The following is a 25,259-nucleotide window of genomic DNA, read 5'->3' as shown; positions in this document are numbered from 1 at the left end:
CGTTTTTGGTTCTTCTGTTGAAACGTCCAGATAGTGACGCGTTCACTATAAAGTTGAATCTCAGGAGAAGCTTGGCGACGTCCTTGGAACGCCAATCCTGATGGCGTTCATGCCATGGTCGGTTTCGCTGGAGTCAGAGATTGATGGTCATCTTAGGGCTTTATACAGTTCGAGGGAGGACCCGTCTGGGGTCAGATGTGGATTGGGGGAAGCTGGGTTCTCAACTCCCCCCTCCTTCCTTCACACCTACCAAAGGTGTGATCTGATCTTTGGCTGGTTCATTCGATGGTTCAAATATTGTTCTGGACATCTTGGTACAGTTACAAAATATAGTTGAATGATTGTTTTATTATGATAGCTTCGTGTAGATACCAAGAATGACGTGGTTATCTTTCAGGAAGAAGGAGTTGTTACTAGAATCAAGATTTCAGTGAACACAACATTAAAACAAAGTAACAAACATAACACAAATATCCCTCTCATAATTCTCCACCTTGTACTCTTGTGGTAAAGGTGAAGTCTCAAGACTTTCCTCAAAAGTTCTGATCAAGGTATGTTCTTTGTTCAAATCGCCGCCGAAACGGATAGCAAATGGTCGCTGGAGACGTGTTGTCTAAATCAGGCCCTTTGAAGCTTGCAAGCTAGCAGGAGGGCTGATTAGGTAGATTGGGGAGGCCCCCCCCCCCATTCTATGGTTCCTTTGCATCGGCGTTTGGTGGGTAATCAGCATACTGAGGGTGTCACAAGGGCTGATTCTGATGTGATTGAATCACTCTTCAGGTGTGGCAAGATGTTGGCTCCGTGTGGTCTTGTGGACCTCACTACATGAGAGTGTGTGTGTTTTTTATTTGGACAGAAACGGTGTATTCACCGGGGGAATCAAGGAGAAGATCGCCATAGAGACAGAGTGAAAGGATGAGGACTGATTTACTGTCTCTCTGCCCGGCCCTGTAAGCACCAACCACCATCACGATCAATCACCACACACTTACAAAATCGCAAACACAAAAATAGTAATCATGGGGTCTAGTGGGGGGGAACAGGTCCAACCCCAGAAGGGAGTCAGACTGTGATCATCATGATCCGGCTGTAGAAGACCCCTGCACACACGCTAACCACCAGTTCTCAACAATGGAGGAGAAAGATCAGGAGGACAAGTGGAGCGGGATGAGGGGGTTGGGGAATGGGTGGGAATGATGAGTAGGGAGGAATACATAGATGGAACAATGATATGAAGGGATGGAAGGGTGACTAGGGAGGGAGCCAGGGACACATCCCTATATGAATTATTTAATCTGCAAAAAGTACTGTCAACATCATTGGCCTCAGAGAGGAGTGGTTATCGATAAGTGCCTTGCTTACGGGAGCAGGGGATGGTCGGTGTCTGTTGGGGAATTAAGAGTTGAAGAGGAGAAGGTTATACTGTAGTTTTCAAGTTGGAGGTGAGAGGCAACTGCTGCATTGCAGGTGAGGAGAGAGAGAGACTTGATAGTGTAGGGAACAAGGTCCAGAGAAAGACCCTGGGCGTGTTTACACACGCTATATTCTGGACTACAAAACTCACACACACACACACACACACACACACACACACAAACGCACACCAAAAAAAACAAAACTACAATGATATAAAACAGAAGAGCTGTCTGTAAAAAGAAAAGCCAAGAAAGGATCTTGAGGAAAACAACGTAAAGTCCATGCTTTAAAGACTTTGGTCTCTGAGAAATTGGCCAAAGGCATAGTGCATCTTCAGTTCTTGAGGTGTTTGTTGTGATTATAATGCCCTGTGTATGTGTCCGTGTTTCTCTACTGTGTTGTGCGTGTTATTTTGCCATTAGAATGTTGACAGACTCAGTTAATATTTCATGCTGTGGAGGTACAGAGTGAGTGGGCGTCGAGCAAATCCCCTCCGATCTCTTTTTCTTCCTCCATCTCTCTGTTTCCCTTCATCTGTACCATGGGCTACAATGTACTGCAGTCAAACCAATCTCATTGGAAAATATACACCAACAAACTCCCCCACAATAGAAAGACTTCTCGTTTGAGGAGATGTCTACTGTAATTCTTACCTACGGTTTTGTGAGCATGACAGATACTTTTGTACAGACAAATTCAACACAATGGCTTTCCCTTTTGTCTTTCCGTACTATTTGACTGTTTTCTTCTTTATTTTGTTTGTCTTTACCCTCTCCTCACATGTTCTGTCACTCTTTCTCCCTTTTACTCTCTTTCCAACCCTCTGTTTTCTTGCCTTGCCTCTCTCTCTCTCTCTCTCTCTCTCTCTCTCTCTCTCTCTCTCTCTCTCTCTCTCTCAGCTTCTCCCTCTCCAACTGTCTGTCTGTCTCTCTCTCTCTCTCTCTCTCTCTCTCTCTCTTTCTCTCTCTCAGCTTCTCCCTCTCCAACTGTCTGTCTGTCTGTCTGTCTCTCTCTCTCTCTCTCTCTCTCTCTCTCTCTCTCTCTCTCTCTCTCTCTCTCTCTCTCTCTCTCTCTCAGCTTCTCCCTCTCCAACTGTCTGTCTGTCTGTCTCTCTCTCTCTCTCTCTCTCTCTCTCTCTCTCTCTCTTTCAGATTCTCCCTCTCCCACTGTCTCTCTCTCTCTCTCTCTCTCTCTCTCTCTCTCTCTCAGCTTCTCCCTCTCCCACTGTCTGTCTCTCTCTCTCTCTCTCTCTCTCTCAGCTTCTCTCTCTCCCACTGTCTGTCTCTCTCTCTCCTTCCCTCAGTCGGAAGGAATAGAAGAGAGGACATTAAGCATGTTGATATATGATAAATCACACATTTCATTAGTAGAGGGCAACCAGCCAGAGAGAGAGAGAGAGAGAGATAGAGGGAGGGAGAAGGGAAGAGGAAAGGGAGAGAAAGAAAGAGCTGCCAAGACTTTGCAACGGAAGAAGATCAATAATGACTGCTGTGCTGTTAAGCCACGCACACATTTATACAAACACAAACATACATGTACTACTTGCTAAATAAAACATGTAAAAAAAACAACCACACACCAATATTTGGATGTGTAAACACATCTAATTGTCGTTTCTACAGGGCTTCCTCTGCAAATGCATCTCATCACTGCCAATTTACGAACATGCTCTCCCCTCCGAGCCCCACCTCCACCCGGCTCTCCTCTGCTTTCCTCTCCTTCCCTCTCTTACACTTTCCTCTTCTCTCCTACTTTTCCCTATCTGCTACCCTGTGCTTTCCTCTCCCACCGTTTAACTCCTCTCATCTCCCCCTTCAAATGTTTTATTTCTAGCAACAGTTTGGCACAGATACGACCACACCCTTTGCACGCACACTCACACACACAGATACACACACACACACACACACACACACACACACACACACACACACACACACACACACACACTCCTCCCCTCCCCATCATGTGACTATCCAGGAGAACTGAGGTGACCCATGGTATTTAACTCTGCTCTCGAAGGATCTGGATCCCTGCATGCTCCCCGCGGACTGCACCACTGCTCCCTTCCTTCTTCAGTTCCTCGGTCCTCCCTCCCTCCCTGTCTTGTGCTCTCTCTCTGTATCTTTTTCTGTTAGTGGAGTAGCTGTTACAGGAAGTGATGATCATTCCGGCCTCTCTGAAACCTAGGTGCCTCCAGCCTACAAGAAATAGCTTCCTTCCTTCCTTCCTTCCTTCCTGACTTTAATTATTGCTTTCTGTGAACACATATAACCACACAAACATCCACAGAAACACACACATACACACACACACATTCACACACAGACACCCTTACAGAATACTGCTAGCGCCTTAATTAACTCATAAAATATTAACCAGCTCTCTCTCTCACTCTTTTTCTCTGCTCCTTTATCACCTCCTGCCTGCTCTAAAATGTATCCTCCTTTTAGCCTTTAACTTCTCTTCTTACTTTTAAATGACATATCTCTATCTTTCTCTCACACATGCACACACACATACACATACACACACACGTACACACACACACACACACCACATACACACACCCAGACAGTAACACACTGGCTTTCTATGGAATGGCACTGATCCATATAATTATTCAGATGTAGAGAGAAAAAAAGCATGGGCTTTTATGACATTCCAGAGAGACAATAAACATACCTGGTCTCCACCCACCCCAACCCTGACATCTCTCTCTCTCTAACGCTCTCATTCGCTTGCTCTCCCTTGTGCGTGCTTGGTGCGTGTGTGTGTGCAAATTTGTACGTTTGTGTGACTGACATAGCCATGGGAAAGTGGCATGCTGAGTACCCAGGGACCAAGAGAGAAGGAAGGGGACACTCTCTCTGTCTCACACACTCACAAACACACACACACACACACTCATACATACAGTACATACATACATACACACACTGCTAAATGACAGCCTATGTGTCCTTGGGTGCTGCTGGGATATTGGCAGACCGGCACAGTGCCTGTCAATAAAGATCTAGAGGAGGCCTTTGGGCCAGGACCCCATGCCGTCCTCCCAGGTGCCGGATCTATATTAGGCTCTGTCTGAGACTGTAGGCTGCTGCCTAGGGGAAGAGGGTGGAGGGAAGCAGATGAAGAGGAGAAGAAGGGAGTAAGGAGGAGGTCTAGAGGGTGAGGGAAGAGTCCAATGGTATGAGTGGAAGAAGGAAGGAAACGTTGAATTGCAGGGAGGGGAACAAACGCAGGACACAAGCGAGTACAACTGAGTACAACTGAGGTTACTAAACTAAAGGCAAGGGAGTCAGGGTAGGCTGGGGATGACATGTAGGGAGAAAAAGTGAGTAATGGAGAGATAAAGAGAAAGATAAAAATAAAGGAGGAGGGGGGGGAGGGGATCCCTCACTGAATTGCTCATCCCAAGGTTTCTTCCATTTTTTCCCCTCTAGTGAGTTTGTCCTTGTCCTTCTTGAGGGTTTAGGTTGGTTGAAGGGCAGTTCTATGGGCGTATTTGAAGCCCTCTGTGACATTGCTTGTAAAAAGGGCTATACAAATACATTTTTATTTGATTTGAAAGAGAAAGCGAGAGAGAAATAGAGAGAGAAATAGAGAGAGAAAGAGAGAGAGAGAGAGCTAGTCAGGTTTTGCCGGGACACATTCACACACTCAAATACACATACAGGTTGAGAGGGGCTGCTGAAGTCAGAATGAGCCCTAGATGATTTGTTTCCTCACTGAGAGGAGAGGCTCTGACTGCCCTGTTTGCCCCTAAGCCCTGCCCCATGATCCCTGACCCAGGGGGAGGGGGATCACCTGGGTGGATCGTACCTTTCAGCACCCAACACAAGCTTCAGACTGTCTGCAAACTCGATGTGATACACACAGACACTATCTATCTATCTGTCGGCCTGTCGGTCTGTCGGTCTGTTGGTTTGTCGGTCTCATGGTCTCACGGTCTCACACTGCAAGGTGACTGGCCTTTCTCTGAGTACAATATAAGCCTTTATTTCCCTTTGTACATTCACCTCACACCCTTCTCCCTTTTGCGGCTTTTGTTTGCAATCACGTACACACACACAGACACACATTCCCGTACACACACACACACACAGACGCAAACACACGTACACGCACACGCAGCTAGATGAGCCTCTTTTCAGGTCATCTACGAGGTGACTCCTGATGCACAACTATGGTTGCCAGGCATGGGGCAGCATAGAGAGGCATCTACTAATGAGAGCAGCAGCTATGTGACCAGGAGAGCTCCTCAACACTGTATGTGTCTGTGTGTGTGTGTGTGTGTGCGTGCGCGTGTGTGTATATACGTGAATGTGTTTTGGTCGTTGGTTGCGACATAAAACCCCTCTTTTATAATTCTCTATTTAACTAACTATATCAACATACACACACGCACACACAAACAGCTCCAGACCACTTAGTTAGCAAATCATGGAAACACTTGAACATAATCGTTTATTGCCATAGTAACAGATTTGTTTTACGATGCCTGTAAATTCATAAAACTTTATGGTAATTAAATGCAGAGAGACTGACTGACTGTTTACAGACAGACTGACTGATTACCAGTAACAGTGAGGTAAACGTAAGGTCAATGAAAGCACTGGACCTGGTTCTGTCCGGAGAGGTTTCCCACTGACTTGCAGTACAAAACTCAATCTCCCATTTTCCACTCCACACAAACACCATACCTACGAACTTCACCAGGATTTCAGATTGGATTTTACGTAATTCAATAGGAAGCACTACTGTAATGTTTGTGATGTTGCACTTAAGACATGATGCTGTTTTATGTCATTGCGCTGTACTATGTCATAATGAAGTTGAGATGTTGTTGTTGCACCATAGTTGAGGTGGTGCTGAGTTGCACTGTGCCTGGCACGTCAAATACAGAGCAGTCCTTGTCTCATCGGTCAAGTTAAAGTATCACATTGGCTGAGGCCTTAACATAGGGGCCTGGGTTCGAATCTGGCCCAGACCATTTACTGCATGTCTGATCCTCTCTTAGATTCTTAGATTAGAGCAGTCTGGCTGGTGTGTTTGGCCTTGGGGGCCAGGTGTGTTGGGGAGTGGGGGTCACACACCTGGGTGACATCACAAGTCACTTGTGTGAGGCTGCGAGGGGGTGTCAGGATATGAGGGTTGTGTGTGACAGGTGTGTGACGGGTGCATGAGAGGTGTGTTAGGGTGCGATGGGTGTGTGAGAGCTATGTCATTATGTTAGAGGCTTGAGGGGTGTGTTGGAGTGTGAGCGGTGTCTTAGTGTGTGACGGGTGTGTAAGTGTCAGGAGTGTGCATGAGCTCAGTCGCATGCTGTTGGACATATTTCTGTTAGGTTCAGTTTGATTTAGCCACTTGCAGGCCAAACCGACACATGTCCCTTGTATCTATTTTTCATCTCAATCAAATGTCAAAAATAATTTCTCCCTGCTTGCCTTAACACTCCTATAGTCTTAATAAAAATATTGGTAACACTTTAGAATAATGGTCGTAATGAGGTTAATGGTTAATGAGCTATGCAGGAAGTAATAGGTAGTTCTACATTAACACTGAATTTAATACTATTAACTAATATGTAACCAAGATTAACTAAGCAGTAAGTAATAGTAATCCCTTAACATAATCCCTTACGACAACAACGACTAGGTGAATTTCACAAAAATTTCGAATTGTAGAATTAGTGCAAATTTCGAATTTTAGAATTAGTGAGAAGTTTGTATGAATGGGACTGTTTACAAGCTAGCCGACAGCTAGCCTGGCTTTACAGCTAGCAACATCTGTAGCTAGCGTTTTGGGCCATGTTCCTGTTCTCTGAATTGGGTTATCTAGCAAGTTATTTTACAGTCATGACATTTGTTTTTTCTTCCTTCATCATTGGGTGTGCTTTGCCTTCGGCAAGGGCATAACCTTTGTTCTCTCACATATATATTATTATAATTTTTTTTATTGGGTGTGCTCAAGCCTTCGGCGAGAGCACAACCTTTGTTCTCTCACATATATATTTATTATTATTATTTATTTTTGCCCCCCTAAATCTTTGTCAATATTTGGCCTACATAGACAACCTAGGTGTCAAAAGTTTCGTCTTGGTAGCGATTGAGTTGCTTGTATTTTTATTTACGTTCCGTTGCATGGTTTAAGTGGAAATTACGTTTTTGTGGCGAAAAGTGAAGCTAACGGTGGCTAATTTGCTAGCCACAGTCACTGACGTTACTAACGTCACTACGTCACTAACGTCACGAAAACACGCGTGACTACCTGTAGCAGAACATTCGTTTCGCATCTGTTAACTTGGGGGATAGCTAGGCTAACTATAGCTTTACTGCAAGGCAGCTGCAGAAAAGCCACAAGCAAAGAGGCCAGGGTGATAACTATTTACTTATTTTACTTTGTGATGTGAAACACAATTGTAAAATGTAATGTACAATATTAGCTGATATTATTAAGGAAGTAGGCCCACATCTACTTTTGGAAACAGTAGTCTACTATTTCACTGAGGCATTAGCATGACATTAGCCTCTGTTACCCGGGCAACACATACTACAGTGGTCTATGATGCATCTGTTTTCAATCATTAAAATAAACATTCCTCACAAATACATTTTCGTTGTAGGATTTATTATGACACTACATTAGAAGTAAATGATTTGTGGGTGAAATTATCATTACCTGTGGTTTCAAACCAGTGTTGCTCACTGCAACGCTGTAGCCTACGCGAGACACTACAAAAACATCGACACAGCTGTAGGAAGTCAAACGGCGACAGAACATGTTCGGCACTCCCCTTACTTAAACCAAAAGTCTTTCAATAGGTGAAACTATCTGACTACTAACCTGAACTTCATTGCCACAGCCTAAACTTTGTCAATCTGTTCATGAAAATAATTCATTTCAGCCTAAACCGTACAACGGAACGTTAAATCGAATTCAACCAACGCAATCGCTACCAAGACGAACACAGCAGTAGTCTAGTACTGTACTGTAGTAGAATTTACAGGGGCAGCTTCTCCACACAGGGCTATATCGCATTTTGCGTTGTTACTGACAATGATCGCTACCAGTGAGCTTTTTATGAATGAGCGATTTTCCACTAAATAAATGTCAAGCTTATTTACGTTTTTGGGGGCATATTTTCAGTTAGCAGATGGTACTGTTTGAATCACGATTCCATCTTCTACTGCCGGTAACGTCGTAGAATAATCTTCAAAGGGGGTTCTTTATTAATGAATGAATGCAATATGAGTAGGCTAAATGCCTGAAAATATCACGAGAAGGGAAAACTTAAAAGGACGTTTAAGTCATAGAGATTAGGTCCATTTTTACACCGGTCTGCCAAATGTATTCGTTTTGATTCAGCTATGAGGCTGCCTCTTGAGGGGAAATGAGAAGACATCATATTTCATTCTACACTTCACTCGTATTTTCAGTTGTAAATGAGCAGCACAAAAAAATGCTTTTAAATCTATGTAATCTTTATAAATAATAAGTATGCATTTTTATATAAAATATACAGAAATATCAGTTGTAAAAATGTCATTCAAAAACGGACCCCTGTGCAACCGACGCAAGCAAGCACACCCTACAATTTCCCCAGAAATTGTACCCTCTCTAGTTTTCTTTGGAATTGCGTTGCTGTTGTATTTCGTAGTAGTGGCCAATGCTAGACTCATTATAGAGTGAGTAGGCCTATATGTTGATTTGGGTTAGGGTTAGCCATGTACTTACTTATTACTTATTTAGCCATTATGTTTGACTCAGTTTATCATCACAGTTTGTTGAATGTTTCATTCCAAAATATAGAATTTTTGTTTAAATGCTAGGTTTCATCATTGTGCCAAACAAATAATGTTTAATTCAGACATATTTTACAAAATGCTTTATTTTTGCATGCCCATGTGCATTTTTGCATTATGTATTATTTTATTTTACGATTTCAGGGAAATCTTCCAGTGCATATAATATTTTTTTTTTTATCCAATCACTGCAGTTGTTTTATGTTGTAGATCTTGCGTGATGACATGTTAGTGAGGTGTTAACATGTTTTTCACTTTAAAATAATGGTCCACATCACAAGTAGTTACTGCATGATGACAAGGTAACGCTTGAGTAATTAGTGAGGAGTTAACATGTTTGTCACTTTAAAATAATGGTCCACATCACAAGTAGTTCCTGCAGGATGACAAGGTAACGCTTGAGTAATTAGTGAGGAGTTATACTGGTTTTCATAAGTAATAGGCCTATAATAAGTCGAATTTTATATTTGACACATACGGTACAGACATACATTTATGTGAGGCACTAGTGATATTCTAACAAACATTGTAATCTGGAAGATGTGGTTTTGCACTTATCGTAACATAAATGCAGGATGCAAATAGTTTTTGACAAGAGAACATCAATGTTTATATTCATATCCCAAAGAGAAGTCCTCCTCAGGCGACTACTGTAACATAAAGGTAGGTGTTTGGAGTCAGAGACATTTAACTGACACTCAAGAGCTCATAATAGTAAACGAATCCAATCATGAGTGTCAGCATCACTTCCTAATTATTAAAAATGTTAAACAAATTATAATTATTTGTATTATACCATGTTTAAGTTTGAAATAAACAGAGAACATACGTCCATCCTTTGGTAAGAGAAGTCACAATCTCAACCTGTAGCTAACGTATTTGGGGGGATATAATATTCATAAACTGGTTTCCACAAAGAACCCATTTGAGGCACAAGCTTCTGAAAAGTTATGACCATGTTCAGAGTAAAACAACCAAATTGTTCACTTTTTAGACATGTTACTTTTGTGATTAGTAATTAATTGGTTATTCTTTCTTAATTGGTCATAGTTCACAAGTAGTTCTCAAGAGGATACATTTATTTAGTAATATCCAAATACCTACCAAGGAACTACCTTTGTTGTAAATTAGCTATTACTTACTGCTTAGTTAATCTTGGTTCCATATTAGTTAATAGCATTAAATTCGGTGTTAATGTATAACTACCTATTACTTCATGCATAGCTACTTGTTAACAACGGGCTATTATTCTAAAGTGTTACCAAAATATCAACACTTATTAGCTTTGGGTCACTATGACCCGTGCTCCAATTGATCTCATAACTTAACTCCACCTTTGAATACAAAGACGGAACATAATGGTAATAATAATAATCATTTAGATTTATATAGCGCTACAGCTATGAGTGCCAATGGAAGCATATTACAGTATTCGGAATTGTCTATTTTACTACGTTGATTTCAAGACCTATGACAACATCTTTCAGTTACTGCTCTTTCAAACATGCACACGGTACAGCCCCAATCAGAATGACTATCTCGGGTCATATTCCCCCTAAGAAAATCAGTGTAGCTGTCTTTTTTTTGTGGCAGCTACACTGATTTTCTTTTCTATCCCCAAATAAAAATGTGTGGGTAATTCCCAAAAGCTACATAGCAGTTCATGCATCTTGTGTTATGCCAGTTTCTCAGGTTTAAATATGATTTGGGTCATTATGACCCCAGGACAATAGGAGGGTTAAGCTGTAAATGACTAAATAATGCCACTCTGAAAATACAAGGCCACTGTTCGGGGTTTTAGAGAAACATTAAGGGTGAAGAAAGAAGAGATAATTCATTTAATATTCCTTTAATAACCCACTGTGGAATATTGCAGCCTTAATTACAGAAGGGTTTTAATGAAAAGCTGATACCTGAAATTATCACTGATATGATTTATTCCATCTACATGCTATGTATCCTGTAGCTTGGAGTAGGACACACACACACACACACACACACACACACACACACACACACACACACACACTGTTTGCTACGGTGTATCTGTCTCCAGTGTCTTGACAATAACATGGTGCAGTGATAATGAGAACTTTAATGTAAAAAAAAACAACTGTACACACTGCAGAACGATTAGAGCAGTGATTACAAAGGACACACACAGGGTTCCTCTCACACGCCCAGACAAACTAAGCACACAGACCTCATGCACACACTGTACACACACGCGCGCGCGCACATGGCGTCTGCACACGCAAACACACCCAAAGGTAAGAGTGATGGTGTCGTAAAAGCATGTTCCACCTGAGAGCCTCTCCTACAGCTGTATCCTGTCCTAGTTCAGCCATGCAGAGAGAGAGGGAGGGCGGCAGAAAGGGAGAGCGAGGGAGAGGAACAGAGAAGGAGAGAGATGTGGTGCTGTCAGACATGGTTGACTGAGGGGGATAGGGGAACATAGAAGGGGCTTGAGCTTTGGGTCGAGACAGAAAGAGAGATGAAGAATACTGGAGAGATACAGAAAACAGGGCAGACGATTGAGGTTAAAGTGGTTCTCTTCGAAAAATGCCCCTGATGTCTACTGTACAGGATGCGACCCTGACAACCCCTGTCAGTCAATCTCCATCCCTTCCTGTTGCAGAGTGCAAGACTGCCGGCAGCTGTGTAGTAACTAACCACTGCCTACTTCCCACCTCTCCTCCTCCCTCCAATCAATCTCACTCCAACACCCCTCTCCTTCTCCCCAGCCCCCCAATCCTTGGTTACGTGTCATCTCATTCACACATTCATTAGAATTGGAATCCCTCCGCCATCCCTCCAACAGACACAGACAAAGGGACAGGGACAGTCAGGGACATGGTCAGAGACTGAGACAGGGGCATTCGCACAGCACACTAGTGACTGGGCCTTGTGGCCTTTTTGTGTCATCCAATAAAAGGACAAGGCTCTGATCACGGGGGCGTTCCTCGGGAGTATACAACTGCATTCCCCGTCCCCTGGGGAGCACACTCCCTGGAGAGAGGGGTTCCTAGGGGAATCGGAGAGAGCTAAGCGCTAAGTGGGGAGGGGAGAAAAGAGAAGCGGGGCAGGGAGGGGGGCCGGGGGGGGGCGGGGAGGCGGACGAGATGGGATGAGAAGAGGGGGAGGTTGAGGGGGAGGTGAGGTGAGGTGAGGGGAAGGTAGCAGGGTGCAGTCGTAAATCCCGTCCTAAAGATGATGGAGGGAAGAAGGGATGGAAGAAGGGATCCGGGGCTTTATCCGGCTCACAGAGCCCACACTTCAGGATTAGACCCGCACACAGCCAGGGAGCAGAGGAGAAGGGAAAGGAGGGAGGGCCGACAGTGCTGAGAGTTTGGAGTGGAGATAGAGAGATGAGAGGAAACGGAGGAGCGGGAGAGACAGAAAGATGGGAGGGAGGGAGGATGGGAAAAGGGGTTGTTTCCGGGGTCAACCCTCACAGGATTAGGGTGGTGAGACGATATCAACACAGTCAAAAACACCCTCAGGAGGAGACACACACAAGCGCGATATTGCAGACACGGGCACGCACTGACAGATACACTTGTGCACACACAAACAAGCACTGCTGTAGACACACACAGACACAAATGTTCACAATTGCCCAGAAATAACACATAAACCCTTGTTTATCTGAACGGTTTAGAAACCAAAGTGTGTGTGTGTGTTGGCGCAGATGTTTTGGCCCTGGCATCTATTACAATTGGCCATATTTCTACATGGAGAATTAGTATTTTCCTCTCAATAGTAAACCTGTCCTACATAATTATGTGCATACACATCAATCCAGCCCTGCCAGCAGCAAAACCAGTCACTGTGTTGTATGCCTGAGCAATGCTTTTGGTGCCTTGCTCAAGGGAACACATGATTTACAACTCCCAGAACCAGGACTTGAACCAACAACCTCTGCTAGACGGTTAACTTTTCCTTTTGATGATTAGTTATTATTGCACTAAAGAACTAGAGAGGGTACAATTTCTGGGGAAATTGTAGGGTGTGCTTGCTTGCGTCGGTTGCACAGGGGTCTGTATATTTTATATAAAAATGCATAGGGCCTACTTATTATTTATAAAGATTACATAGATTTAAAAGCATCTTTTTTTTGCTGCTTATTTACAACTCAAAATACGAGTGAAGTGTAGAATGAAATATGATGTCTTCTCATTTCCCCTGCAAGAGGCAGCCTCATAGCTGAATCAAAACGAATACATTTGGCAGACCGGTGTAAAAATTGACCTAATCTCTATGACTTAAACGTCCTTTTAAGTTTTCCCTTCTCGTGATATTTTCAGGCATTTAGCCTACTCATATTGCATTCATTCATTAATAAAGAACCCCCTTTGAAGATTATTCTACGACGTTACCGGCAGAAGATAGACTCGCGATTCAAACAGTACCATCTGCTAACTGAAAATATGCCCCCAAAAACGTAAATAAGCTTGACATTTATTTAGTGGAAAATCGCTCCTTCATAAAAAGCTCACTGGTAGCGATCATTGTCAGTAACAACGCAAAATGCGATATAGCCCTGTGTGGAGAAGCTGCCCCTGTAAATTCTACTACAGTACAGTACTAGACTACTGCTGTGTTCGTCTTGGTAGCGATTTCGTTGGTTGAATTCGATTTAACGTTCCGTTGTACGGTTTAGGCTGAAATGAATTATTTTCATGAACAGATTGACAAAGTTTAGGCTGTGGCAATGAAGTTCAGGTTAGTAGTCAGATAGTTTCACCTATTGAAAGACTTTTAGTTTAAGTAAGGGGAGTGCCGAACATGTTCTGTCGCCGTTTGACTTCCTACAGCTGTGTCGATGTTTTTGTAGTGTCTCGCGTAGGCTACAGCGTTGCAGTGAGCAACACTGGTTTGAAACCACAGGTAATGATAATTTCACCCACAAATCATTTACTTGTAATGTAATGTCATAATAAATCCTACAACGAAAATGTATTTGTGAGGAATGTTTATTTTAATGATTGAAAACAGATGCATCATAGACCACTGTAGTATGTGTTGCCCGGGTAACAGAGGCTAATGTCATGCTAATGCCTCAGTGAAATAGTAGACTACCGTTTCCGAAAGTAGATGTGGGCCTACTTCCTTAATAATATCAGCTAATATTGTACATTACATTTTACAATTGTGTTTCACATCACAAAGTAAAATAAGTAAATAGTTATCACCCTGGCCTCTTTGCTTGTGGCGTTTCTGCAGCTGCCTTGCAGTAAAGCTATAGTTAGCCTAGCTATCCCCCAAGTTAACAGATGCGAAACGAATGTTCTGCTACAGGTAGTCACGCGTGTTTTCGTGACGTTAGTGACGTAGTGACATTAGTAACGTCAGTGACTGTGGCTAGCAAATTAGCCACCGTTAGCTTCACTTTTCGCCACAAAAACTTAATTTCCACTTAAACCATGCAACGGAACGTAAATAAAAATACAAGCAACTCAATCGCTACCAAGACGAAACTTTTGACACCTAGGTTGTCTATGTAGGCCAAATATTGACAAAGATTTAGGGGGGCAAAAATAAATAATAACTAGAAAAGGCTGTTCCTGCGAAACAGCAGTGAGAATTCTGAAAACCTGAATGGGGATAGCTGACCATGCTAAAAAAGCTGAAAATAGTGAAAATTTAGTAGAAAGTTATAAGCTGAAGCTTCAAAGCAACCGAAAGGTATTTTTGAAAGGGGCTGGAGCAGCATTCCAACAATGATTTGAAAGGATTTACCATTACTTTTAAAGGGAGAATAATTTGCACAAAAACCTTTATATTTTAAAAAGTATAAAAGTGAGAAATGAGAAAATACCCGCAAGCTGAAATGAATTTCAAAAATGTGTGAGTGACACAAAAGAGGCAGTGTGGAAGCTGAACTGCATCATCTGCATCATCTTAACAAAGCTAAGAGCTAAAATAGCCTACAATGCGGGAGAAGCTGAAAGCTGAACTGTTAAACAGAAGAAGTAGGCTAGCTAGTCGGAACAAGAATATTATCGTTTTAACAGCTGAAATTATAGTTGGGATAGTAATAGCAGTAGCAGATGTAGCCTACCATTGAGTGCGTTTACTCGGCTTTCTTAGTAGGATTCAATGTGTTGATGGAATGAAACATACAGCAGTAGAGCCGATACAGGAAGACACGGCGACACTTTGTTGCAGAAGGATGATGGTGCAAGTTTTGTCCGTGGAGCATACAACGATTAATAAAAAAGAATCATGTAGACGCGTTTATTGAGTAATCGCATAACTAATTACACATGTAAACGGAGTAATCGTATTATTGGCATAAACCGACAATTGCTAGTAATCGTGTTTCTCATGGTCAAGTAAACGTACCAATCACCTGTGTGAGAGACTGAGTGGTGCGTGTCTGTCGTTACGGTGATGGTGCAGCTATGATTGCTAACGCGCTGAGGGCAGAGAATAAGAGAAATGTAGCTAGAATCCACACCTCAAACAAGATAACCTAGACGCAAAACTGTACGTCCAATCCAAAATATAAGGGTTAGGGTTATTTTCCGAGACCCAAGACTCTGCCGAAACCAGAGATATTCTTTATATGTCTGTGCAGTCAGAAATACGACTCTATCGGCAGTTTCAAAATCTTGTTCCTTCTTGCTTTCTCTGACTGATTTTACTCACCTCTCCATTGAAGTTAGTGAGAGAATTTGAAAGGCTGCTCTCGCTTCAAGGCTCATAGCTGAAAATCTGTAAATGTGAGCTCTTTAGTAGTTACATTGGCTGAAAGAGGACATTTTTTCCTACATTTTAAGGTATAACTTGTTTCTGTAAGTTAAACTATATGAACGTTAGAGGAATTTGTTTGACAAATTAGTTGACTACTCTGCTTGCTGCTCATTCATAAAAATCAAGAAGGAGCAAACATTTTAATGTATTTCAAACTGTCATAATTCAAAATTGGCTGAACATTTGAAAAAGCTGAATCATTTGGGAATAGCTGAATGTCTTGTGAACATTTTAAAGGTTGAATGGTGTCTCTAGCTGAAAGTAAGCTGAAGTAGTTACGTTTGAAAGAGGAGGAAGCTTTTTAATGATTTGAAAGGATTTACCATTACTTTTAATGGGAGAATAATTTGCACAAAAACCTTAATGTCTTAAAAAGTATAAAAGTGAGAAATACCAAAAGTCATAGCCATCATCTCCTGAAGGAGCTGAACGTTTTGATACAAAAGTTGTAGGAATCGGTTAAAGTATGCAGAACGAGTTAAAGGCCAAAAAACGGCGGAAGAACTAAGAAGTTGAAAAACAATAGTGAGAATGCTGAACAGCATTCTCGCAATAATAAATATATATGTGAGAGAACAAAGGTTGAGCTCTCGCCGAAGGCTTGAGCACACCCAATAACCAGTCTACTGTATGTTGACAACACAAGAAATAGAAACTACTATAAAAAAACAGCAGAACCAGAACAAAATGAGATTATAATGCCTCCACAGACCCCAAAATAATCTAAAACACAAACAAATGGCACAAAGAACTCCCATCTCTGACTTTTTCTCTCTCTCTCCTTCCTACACCTCAATATCATGTGTTCACATGTGATCTTTACAACCTCTCATCTCTGTGTGAACCTGGTTCACATCTTAGATTGCATGTATTAGTCAGTGTGTCCGGGTGTGTGTTCCATTTTCTAATGGAAATTACAAGATGAACATGAATGCTCTCTTGCACTTTATCTTACTCTCTCTCTCTCTCTCTCTCTCTCTCTCTCTCTCTCTCTCTCTCTCTCTCTCTCTCCCTCTCTCTCTCTCTCTCTCTCTCTCTCTCTCTCTCTCTCTCACACACACACAAACACACACATGTACACACACCACACATGGACACAGACCAACTCACTCACACACCACCAGCAGTGTGTTCTGCAGGTCCAGACCTGGCTGTCTCTTCCGGTGTAATTTAATTTGCACTCCCATAATTCCCTGCCTCTCCGGCGGCTGTGTCTCCAGGGTTCTGTCTGCCCCTACATGCTTGCCTTGTATCAGCTGTGCTGCCTCTGTGTGTGTGTGTGTTTATGTGTGTGTACACACACCAGATTTGTCTTGTAGAAAGCATCTCTGCTAATCAGCGGTATCTATACTACTTCATTTATCTCTCCTAATCCTCTCCTCCCCCCTCTGTCCTCCTTTGAGTACCCCCACCCCTCCCGCTCCCAGAGGAAATCTGGGGGTGTTGAGTGCTGTGTTGAGAAGGAGTGATAGATAGTGATCTGGGTTAAGGTCTTTTTCTTCACCTCTATTACAGGCCTGTCCACACAGGAGCAGCTGCAGTCTGGAGAGAGACAGTCTCGCTGCCCTTCACCCCATCACATCGTTCTCTCTCTCTCTCTCTCTCTCTCTCTCTCTCTCTCTCTCTCTCTCTCTCTCTCTCTCTCTCTCTCCCCCTGCCCATTTATCTCCCTCTCTCTATACCCCTCTTCTCTCTCTCTTCCCCTCCCCCCCAACTCTCTGTCTTTCTCCCCTCATAACCGTGGCGCAGTCAGGAACTACGGATGTCCGAATGTCATTTGCTCACAGTCCTCTTATGTAACAGACACATCAGCACTCATGGTGAATCTATTTCTACATTTTGCTTCTAAATACATGGTCAGTAGAGTTACACACACACACACGCACAGAGACACACACATACTGTAGGCAAATACACACTAGTTCATGACCAGACGCCCACATGCACTCTCTCAATTGGCCCAGCTTACTGACTGCTGAATGATATCAACATACTGTAGCAGGAACCCTGTCATTCCCTCCCTGTCTCTCCATTTCGTCTCCCTGTTCATCCTATACTCTCTAATGCTGGCTCAGTGTAATACAATCAGGACAGTAGCATTCTAAAGGCTCCCCGGTGCTCCAAGCTGAGCTCACCATGTTTGCCTCGCCACGCAGCTGATAAGGAAAGCACACACACATTTATTTATCTACTATGTGAATGGTTATGTAAACACAAACACACACTTGATAATCTCTGTCGATCTGTGTGTTGTGTACAGTACAGAGGGTTGTGTCTAGATTTGACATGATCTACCTGGAATTTTGGAACGTGTGTATTTATTCCATTGGCGCCCCGCCCCCACCATGACTGCTCCGAACATATTTTCACAGATTTTTTTGGGTGACAAATAATTCATTCGAACACCTTTGTGGCCTAATCTTGCCGTTGCAATTGAAGGTGAGAATGAGAGAAAGAGAGAGAGACAGAGAGACAGAGAGAGAGAGAGAGAGACAGAGAGAGACAGAGAGAGAGAGAGAGAGAGAGAGAGAGAGAGAGAGAGAGAGAGAGAGAGAGAGAGAGAGAGAGAGAGAGAGAGAGAGAGAGAGAGAGAGAGAGATAGCCTACACTTGGTGGTCGCTCTATCTGATTCTTAATTTCATTGGACAGGGCCAGGACCTAACACACCTTTATTGGTTACTTATAAATGCAGGGGCGTTGTAGGACATAAATCTCTACTGGGGCACAGGCCCGTATTCATATCCCTTTTTTTTCTTCCAAGCTTACTGCCACAATGCACTACTCGGCTATAGAAACTCCCCTTGCTTAAACCACTATACAACAATTCAGGGACGCAAGTTTCACATCAGCTTTGGCAGGGACATTAATAGTTAATGCGCTTTTTTTTCGCATTATTGCTTTTATGTTTTAGTCAAAATAAGATGACCGGTAGGCCTATCATTTAGAAGCTTTCTTTAGTTTTGTCATGTTTTCTTAGTCTACTTCAATTCTGACTTGTGTGCCGAGTCAGACACCTGGACTTCTGTGTCCATGCTGCAGTGGATATTTGGCAAGCTCAGAATAGCGCGCAGACATGGAATTCCGGGTATCGGTTTGTGTTTTCGGTTAAACTGCTTTGATTTTACAAGCGTTAAATGGGATACTGCGTTTATTTTTTCCGGGATTGTCAATCTAAATTAACGCACTGACTAATAAAGTAAATTGTTTCAACTCAAACTTTAGATTTTACTGGGGCACTGCAGATTTATACTGGGGCACGTGCCCCAGTAAAAAGTGTCTAACGATGCCCCTGCTTAAATGGTAGGCTGGACATTACAGTATGTTCCATAAAAAATATTACATAAAATAATACAATAAATCATAAACAGACACAACACAAAACAAAAAACACAATCAAAGAAACAACAAAACCACAGACACAAAAATGTTTCAACAAAGTAATAGTACACTCTGCCACCCCCATATTTGTACAAAGGTTTTAATGTCATTCATTGCAATACTCCACCCCGAACCTGGCCTTCACCAGTGTTGTAAACACAGCAGTGACACTGTGCACTACTCCAGTGTCCACCCTCCATTTCCTGCTGGGTTAGATCCACAGCTTGCCCTGCCCCTTAAGAAAATTGACTGAGTGCTTTCTAGGCCGGTTGCACCTCTGCTTGCAACCCAAGCTTGGGCCTCCATGGGGTGTCAACACTGCCTTTAGATTCTCCCAACGCAGGACCTTTACACATTCTGTCCAACCCACCCCCTTCCACTGAGAAAAGTAGGGCTTTTGCTCAGTCTTGGAAATGGGCCCTTGTCCATTGACACCCCATGGCCCACTGACCCTGACGAAGGGAGAAGCAGACAAAGAAAGACTACATATATATACAGAGAAAGAAAACTGAGACAAAGAGTATGTGTGTGTGTTCGTGTGTGGGTGCGTGCGTCAATATCTTCTTTTTCAAATCTTTACCGTGCGCCTTGCTATGACCGCCTGAGGGAAATGTAATAAGCAATTGATTAGTCAATCGCGTTTTTCGAAGACTACGTAATCAAATTTGGTTTGCCCAGCAACCAGAAACGCCAATATTCTGCGTAATAGAGCCCTTATCCTCTGATCCCTAAATGGTATTGTTCAAATCTCAGATCAGGTTGCATAGACAGAGCAGAGCAGAGAGCTGCAGCCACAGTACTGGAGCTGCAGCTGAGACAGGGCCTAAACAAACAGGGTAGCCTTCCACATAGTAGGTAGGCCTGTTGCTGTATTCACGAGTGGGCTGACGACAAGCACATCCTCACACCCACACGACCCTCAGCCTGAGAGTCATCTGATGGTTTGCAGGACGAACACAGAGGAGTTATGTCTGTGTGTGTGTCTGCGTGTGTGTTTGTGTCTGCATGTGTGTTTGTGCGTGTGTGTGTATGGGGGGAAGGGGGGGGGACTTGGCACTTGCGGCAGCCCACATCACCTGGTCTACTGTAGCAGGGGCCAGTAAGCCAGTCAATAACGACCTATATAAGGACACTGGTTATCTTTCTCTCTCGCTCTGTCTGACTCTCTTGTCCTAGATAACCCCATCCCACCCACATACACCTCTACTCCATCTCCTCTACTCTCCTCCACCCTCTGCCTCTCCTCTAATCTTAAGGTCCCTCCCCACATCCTCTTGTACCGTACTTATACTGCCCACCACCACCACCTACATTAACCCCCAGTCCTTACCGTAGACAAGCCTCTACAGTAACCTGTAGCCCCCTTGATCCAGTTACTCCTCCCCAACAAAAAAAACAGTTGATTGCCTCTCAGTATCACCTGTGATAATACTGTATGAATAACACCCACAAAACAGACCCACACCCACACCACACAGATAAGGTTATAAGACCATTCCTCTCTCTGCTCTCTGCCCTACTCATTCCACACTCTGAGAGATAGAGAGAGAGAGAGAGAGAGAGAGAGAGAGAGAGAGAGAGAGAGAGAGAGAGAGAGAGAGAGAGAGAGAGAGAGAGAGAGAGAGCGAGCGAGAGAGAGAGAGCGAGAGCGAAGCAAGAACAATAGAAAAAGAGAGAGAAAGAAGAGTCCAATGAAGTATGTGTTGAGGGACAGTTTGTGCTTCCGTTCTGGAGTGCAGTGCTTTAGCAAAGGTCACAAAGATGCAGGAGCTGATGAGCCTTTCAGATAGGCCAGAGAGGCTAACAGGCTGCTGCAGCACCTCTCTCTACTAGCATTAGCACGGAGCAGCTAAGCTCAGACACACAAACCCGATTATGGGACAAGGACAGGTCAAATGGGGGAAAACCATAGCATGAAGCTGTGTTCTTTCCAGATAACACACACACAGTCTAAGCAGTTCTTGCTTATTCTCTGAAACTGCTTCCTGCTTTGTTTCTCAGTATGTATGCTAGGGTTAGTCTGAGTCGTACATCCCATTCCCATTACAGCTGGGCAAGTGGATCTCACAGTCTGGTTTAGCTCTTGTCTTGGAACACGACAAGTGGCTCTCGTTTCCAAACCCCAGCTGGCTGGCGATGAGACTGAAAGCTCTCCAGTTGGACCACAGGATCTCCATTCTCTCTGCATTGTCTGATCCCTACGTGGCTCCGACACCCAAAGGTTTCACTTGAGACAATACAAACAGTGCAATACAGAAACCCATACGCATGCCAAGCAGTATCGTGGCCAAACTGTTAGAGGGGGGAAGACTTCGGGAGAGACTTGGAAGAGGGAGGGATGGAGGACAGGTGCCTGGGAGGAGGGCGGCTAACAGGAGTGGACAGGTGCCGCCCACGCTGTCCCATCCTTCACAACCCCAGAGCTAACCTCATTGCAGCACCGTGGACAGGGAAAGCACAAGGACGCCCAGCTGAGCCCACCGGAAAGAGAAAGAAAGGCAGAGGGAAAGAGCGAAAGATAAATAGACAGAGGAGAGTCTGTAACAGCCGACTGCACAACAAATGAAATGGGAATGTGTCATGCAGCCCATTTCTCAGCTCCATGTAAAATTCATGAACGCAGCACTAGGATTGTTGAGCACAACCGTTCTTGCTTTAATCATTTTATCGGCGCTGGGGCGTTATTACATTAGCAAGCATTACACGCCGCCTTGTTGCAATGTTTCAGTAAGTAACTGTTTGTGTTGACCAGCCTTCAGTCGAAGTTCCCAGCCTGCAATGCAAACCTACTCAGGCACCAACAGGCCTATAGGCCCCGATAGCCGTTCGCCGATAGTGTGCCGTCGCAATAACAGCACACACGGGAACAATAGAGAATCCTTCCGAAGGACTAGCTCCAGAAATCACTGGTGCGCTGTTAATGTTGCTGAAATGTTATCACCACAATGTCGTGCTCTAAACCACTGTCTCGTCCACTAAGGGCCTCGTGCGTACAACATGATAACCATTGATGACCAAATAGCTGAAGCCTCACTAGTAAATATTGAATACTGTTTAGACAGAGAGAGAGAGAGAGAGAGAGAGAGAGAGAGAGAGAGAGAGAGAGAGAGAGAGAGAGAGAGAGAGAGAGAGAGAGAGAGAGAGAGACGGCCAAGTGTAGGCTATCTGATTCTTTGATTGCATTGGACAGCGCCACAGGCTAACGGTTTGGTCTTTGCCAAGTTTTGTGTTATGTGGATGTTTTCTTTTTATACTGTTTTGCATTGAGTCTTGAAGTTGTTGAGGGGTGATTCGGAATCACAAATTAATTCTCACATCTCTTCTAAATGATAATGACTGCGACACCCATAGTTACAATTAACTGTCCAACCTTTCGCTGCAGCGCGCGCACACGTTTTTTCCTATGCACACTACGCACGCGCACAGACATGCTGGATAGAACAAACATCTCGAGTCTGTTCAACTCTTTTCTCTACATGCCTAAAGAAGGGCAAGAAAATGCGTGTCTTCCATGTGATAGATATCCGTTGCCATGACGACTGTGTATATCCACATCTCTTAGGCCAATATGTGCGTTTTAACCAAAGATGAATCAATCGGGCCGAGGATTAGGCTGCTCCTACCTTGCACTCCTCCATGCAGGTCCTAACCGAGTATGCATCCGTCTCGTATTTTTGAACTAGCAGTTCAAACTCTCGGTAGTCCTCCTCCGCCTGCTGGTCGTAGCGCTGGTAAGCCAGGACACACTCGCTGCATCCCTGCATGTCTCCCCCCATTGCCAGGCTGCAGTTCAATCCTTCTGGACTCGTAAACCCGTGAAACAAATCCAAAAGAGAGTAGGAATTACAAAAAGAAAGATACAAATCACTCAGATTCACGTCCACCAACTGCGCCTCGTCCCCTGGTTCCGAGGAAAGGCCCAAACACACGGGCTCCGCATCCGTGAACGTGAAGCATTCTTTGGACAGGCTGTCAGGGTGACAGGTGTCCAGCCGCCACAGAGGTTTGGTAGAATTCCCTATAAAAATAACAGCTGTCTCTCTGGAGTGGCGGCTGTGCGTGGGATGGGGGGCAAGTGACTGGAGTTGGTGTTGATGATGAAGGGAGTTGGGGTACTGGTCCATGTTCGTGAACGCTAGCCGCCTGTCTGACCGTTTGTCCCGGGTCCGCGTCAGTTTGGCCTCGGCGCAGAACCACAGGTGATCAGAGAGCAGGACGGTGATAAAGAGCAGAGAGGCCAGCGATAGGCGCCATCGCTGGGCCCGCTCCGATTCGGTAAATGGCTTCTCGTTCTCTCGGGGTGCAAACCAGATTTTTAAGCCGTCATCTTGCTGCCGACACATCCAAGCGCCCCTGGTCATATTTTAGGAAAGCGCAGCTCTGGTCGACTCCACCGCGGGCGCTTCTCTGACACTATACTCATTGACTTGGGGAGATGGACTCCGCTTATTTCTCCTCTGCAACGGTGCCGCCGCCGGTCCAGGGCGCTTCTCTCTCGCGCCCGCAGCCGTCGGTGTGCTATTCCGTTCCAAATAGCGCGCCCGCACAGATTAAGCCTCGCGCTGCCGCATCCCCGTTCTCCATGGCTCTTCGGGGGGAAACGGCGCTCTCTGTGACCGCATGTCCCGCTCCTTTCAGCTCTTCCGAGGTTGTTCTGGCGTCGCGCGCAGAGAGACCAGCTGTTGCGAGTCTCTCGGTGCTGATGCTGCCTGCCGTCGTCGCCCGTCGTTTCCCGGATTCAGTTAGGCTATAAGAAAGCAACACCAAGCAACAAGCCCTTTCAGTGTCAACAGGATATTTTTTTCGGTCCGTATCTGGGCAGAGTGCCTTGGATCTTTTCTCCTTGCGGTCTCAGTCATCTTGGACCTGGGTTAAGTTGCCGCCATGTTCATCTTGAAACACTTTTTTGGAGAGCGGGGTCTGTTTGCGTCATCTCCATCGCTGCGATAGCTCCATGGTTGCGCAGTGGCAGAGCAGCTTATAACCTAGAACACACAGAAGCACAGAGAAGCTACTAGCGGTGTGCCGGTATAGGACCAGACCAGACTAGACCAGCCCAGAGCTCTCTGCTCTCATCTCCACTCTGTTAACTGTTAGACACAGAACTGCTGAATTGGCCGTCTCCGGGGCACGGCGCTTAACACGTCTACATTTTCGGTTTAGACTATAGGCTACACCTTGACTCGCTGATGCTGGAAAATGACGTTTAAAGGAAAAATAACGGTAAACAACGGTTGTTAGATAGGATGCATGCATAAATGTACCTTTCCCTTTGCGACATTAAATTGGTTATTTTCAATAAACTTTAAATTAGTAAAATATGCTGCAGACCACTTGTTTATTGTAGGTCTGCCTATATGAAAATTGACCTTTATGTCAAGTCAAGCTTGATGACAAAATAAAAACATTGTTTTGTAGGTGCATTTTGAAGTAAGTTCATGTCATGTTATTATATTCAATAAACATTCAGTTAAGATTCATGAAAAATTGAGACCAATGTGTGTTGAGGAATTAACATTGTTACTTTTTCTCCGGGAGAGAAACCGGATCTTGCACCAGATCTTGCACCAGTGCTGTTGAGAAACCACTGTTATGAAGTTCGCACCTGAAACAGCTGAACGTCAAACCAGCCAGCACGTTGGTCCATAAGCATGTAACTTGACATTTGTATTGGATAATTGTTAGTGGGTGTGTGAGACAGAGTGTGTTGTGTGACTGAAAACGTGCATTTAACTTTACCTCCTCCTGTTGGTGTTTATGGCTGAAAAACAAACACATGTAAGACTCACTTGTGTGAGTCATGTGATCATTGCTGTGTGTGTGTGTGTGTGTATGTGTGTGTGTGTGTGTGGAGGGAGGCAGGGCATGGTCAGATGGTTGAGCGGTTAGTGAGTTGGG

General features: G+C 44.1%; 1 protein-coding gene across 1 annotated transcript in view; it reads right to left on the bottom strand.

Moving 5' to 3' along the window:
• The window catches only part of LOC134017493 (NALCN channel auxiliary factor 1), a 59,183-nt gene extending 34,598 nt beyond the window's left edge, over positions 1–24,585 (bottom strand). Inside the window, exon 1 of the mRNA XM_062457154.1 lies at positions 22,985–24,585. Coding sequence (XP_062313138.1) covers positions 22,985–23,722 — 738 coding nt within the window. The 5' untranslated portion in view covers positions 23,723–24,585. The remainder of the gene's footprint in view (positions 1–22,984) is intronic.
• Positions 24,586–25,259: the final 674 nt, after the last annotated feature.

The sequence above is a fragment of the Osmerus eperlanus genome, chromosome 3 (assembly GCF_963692335.1).
Source record: "Osmerus eperlanus chromosome 3, fOsmEpe2.1, whole genome shotgun sequence".
In the NCBI taxonomy this organism is placed as follows: domain Eukaryota; kingdom Metazoa; phylum Chordata; class Actinopteri; order Osmeriformes; family Osmeridae; genus Osmerus; species Osmerus eperlanus.
This window is presented reverse-complemented; position numbering and strand designations above follow the sequence as displayed.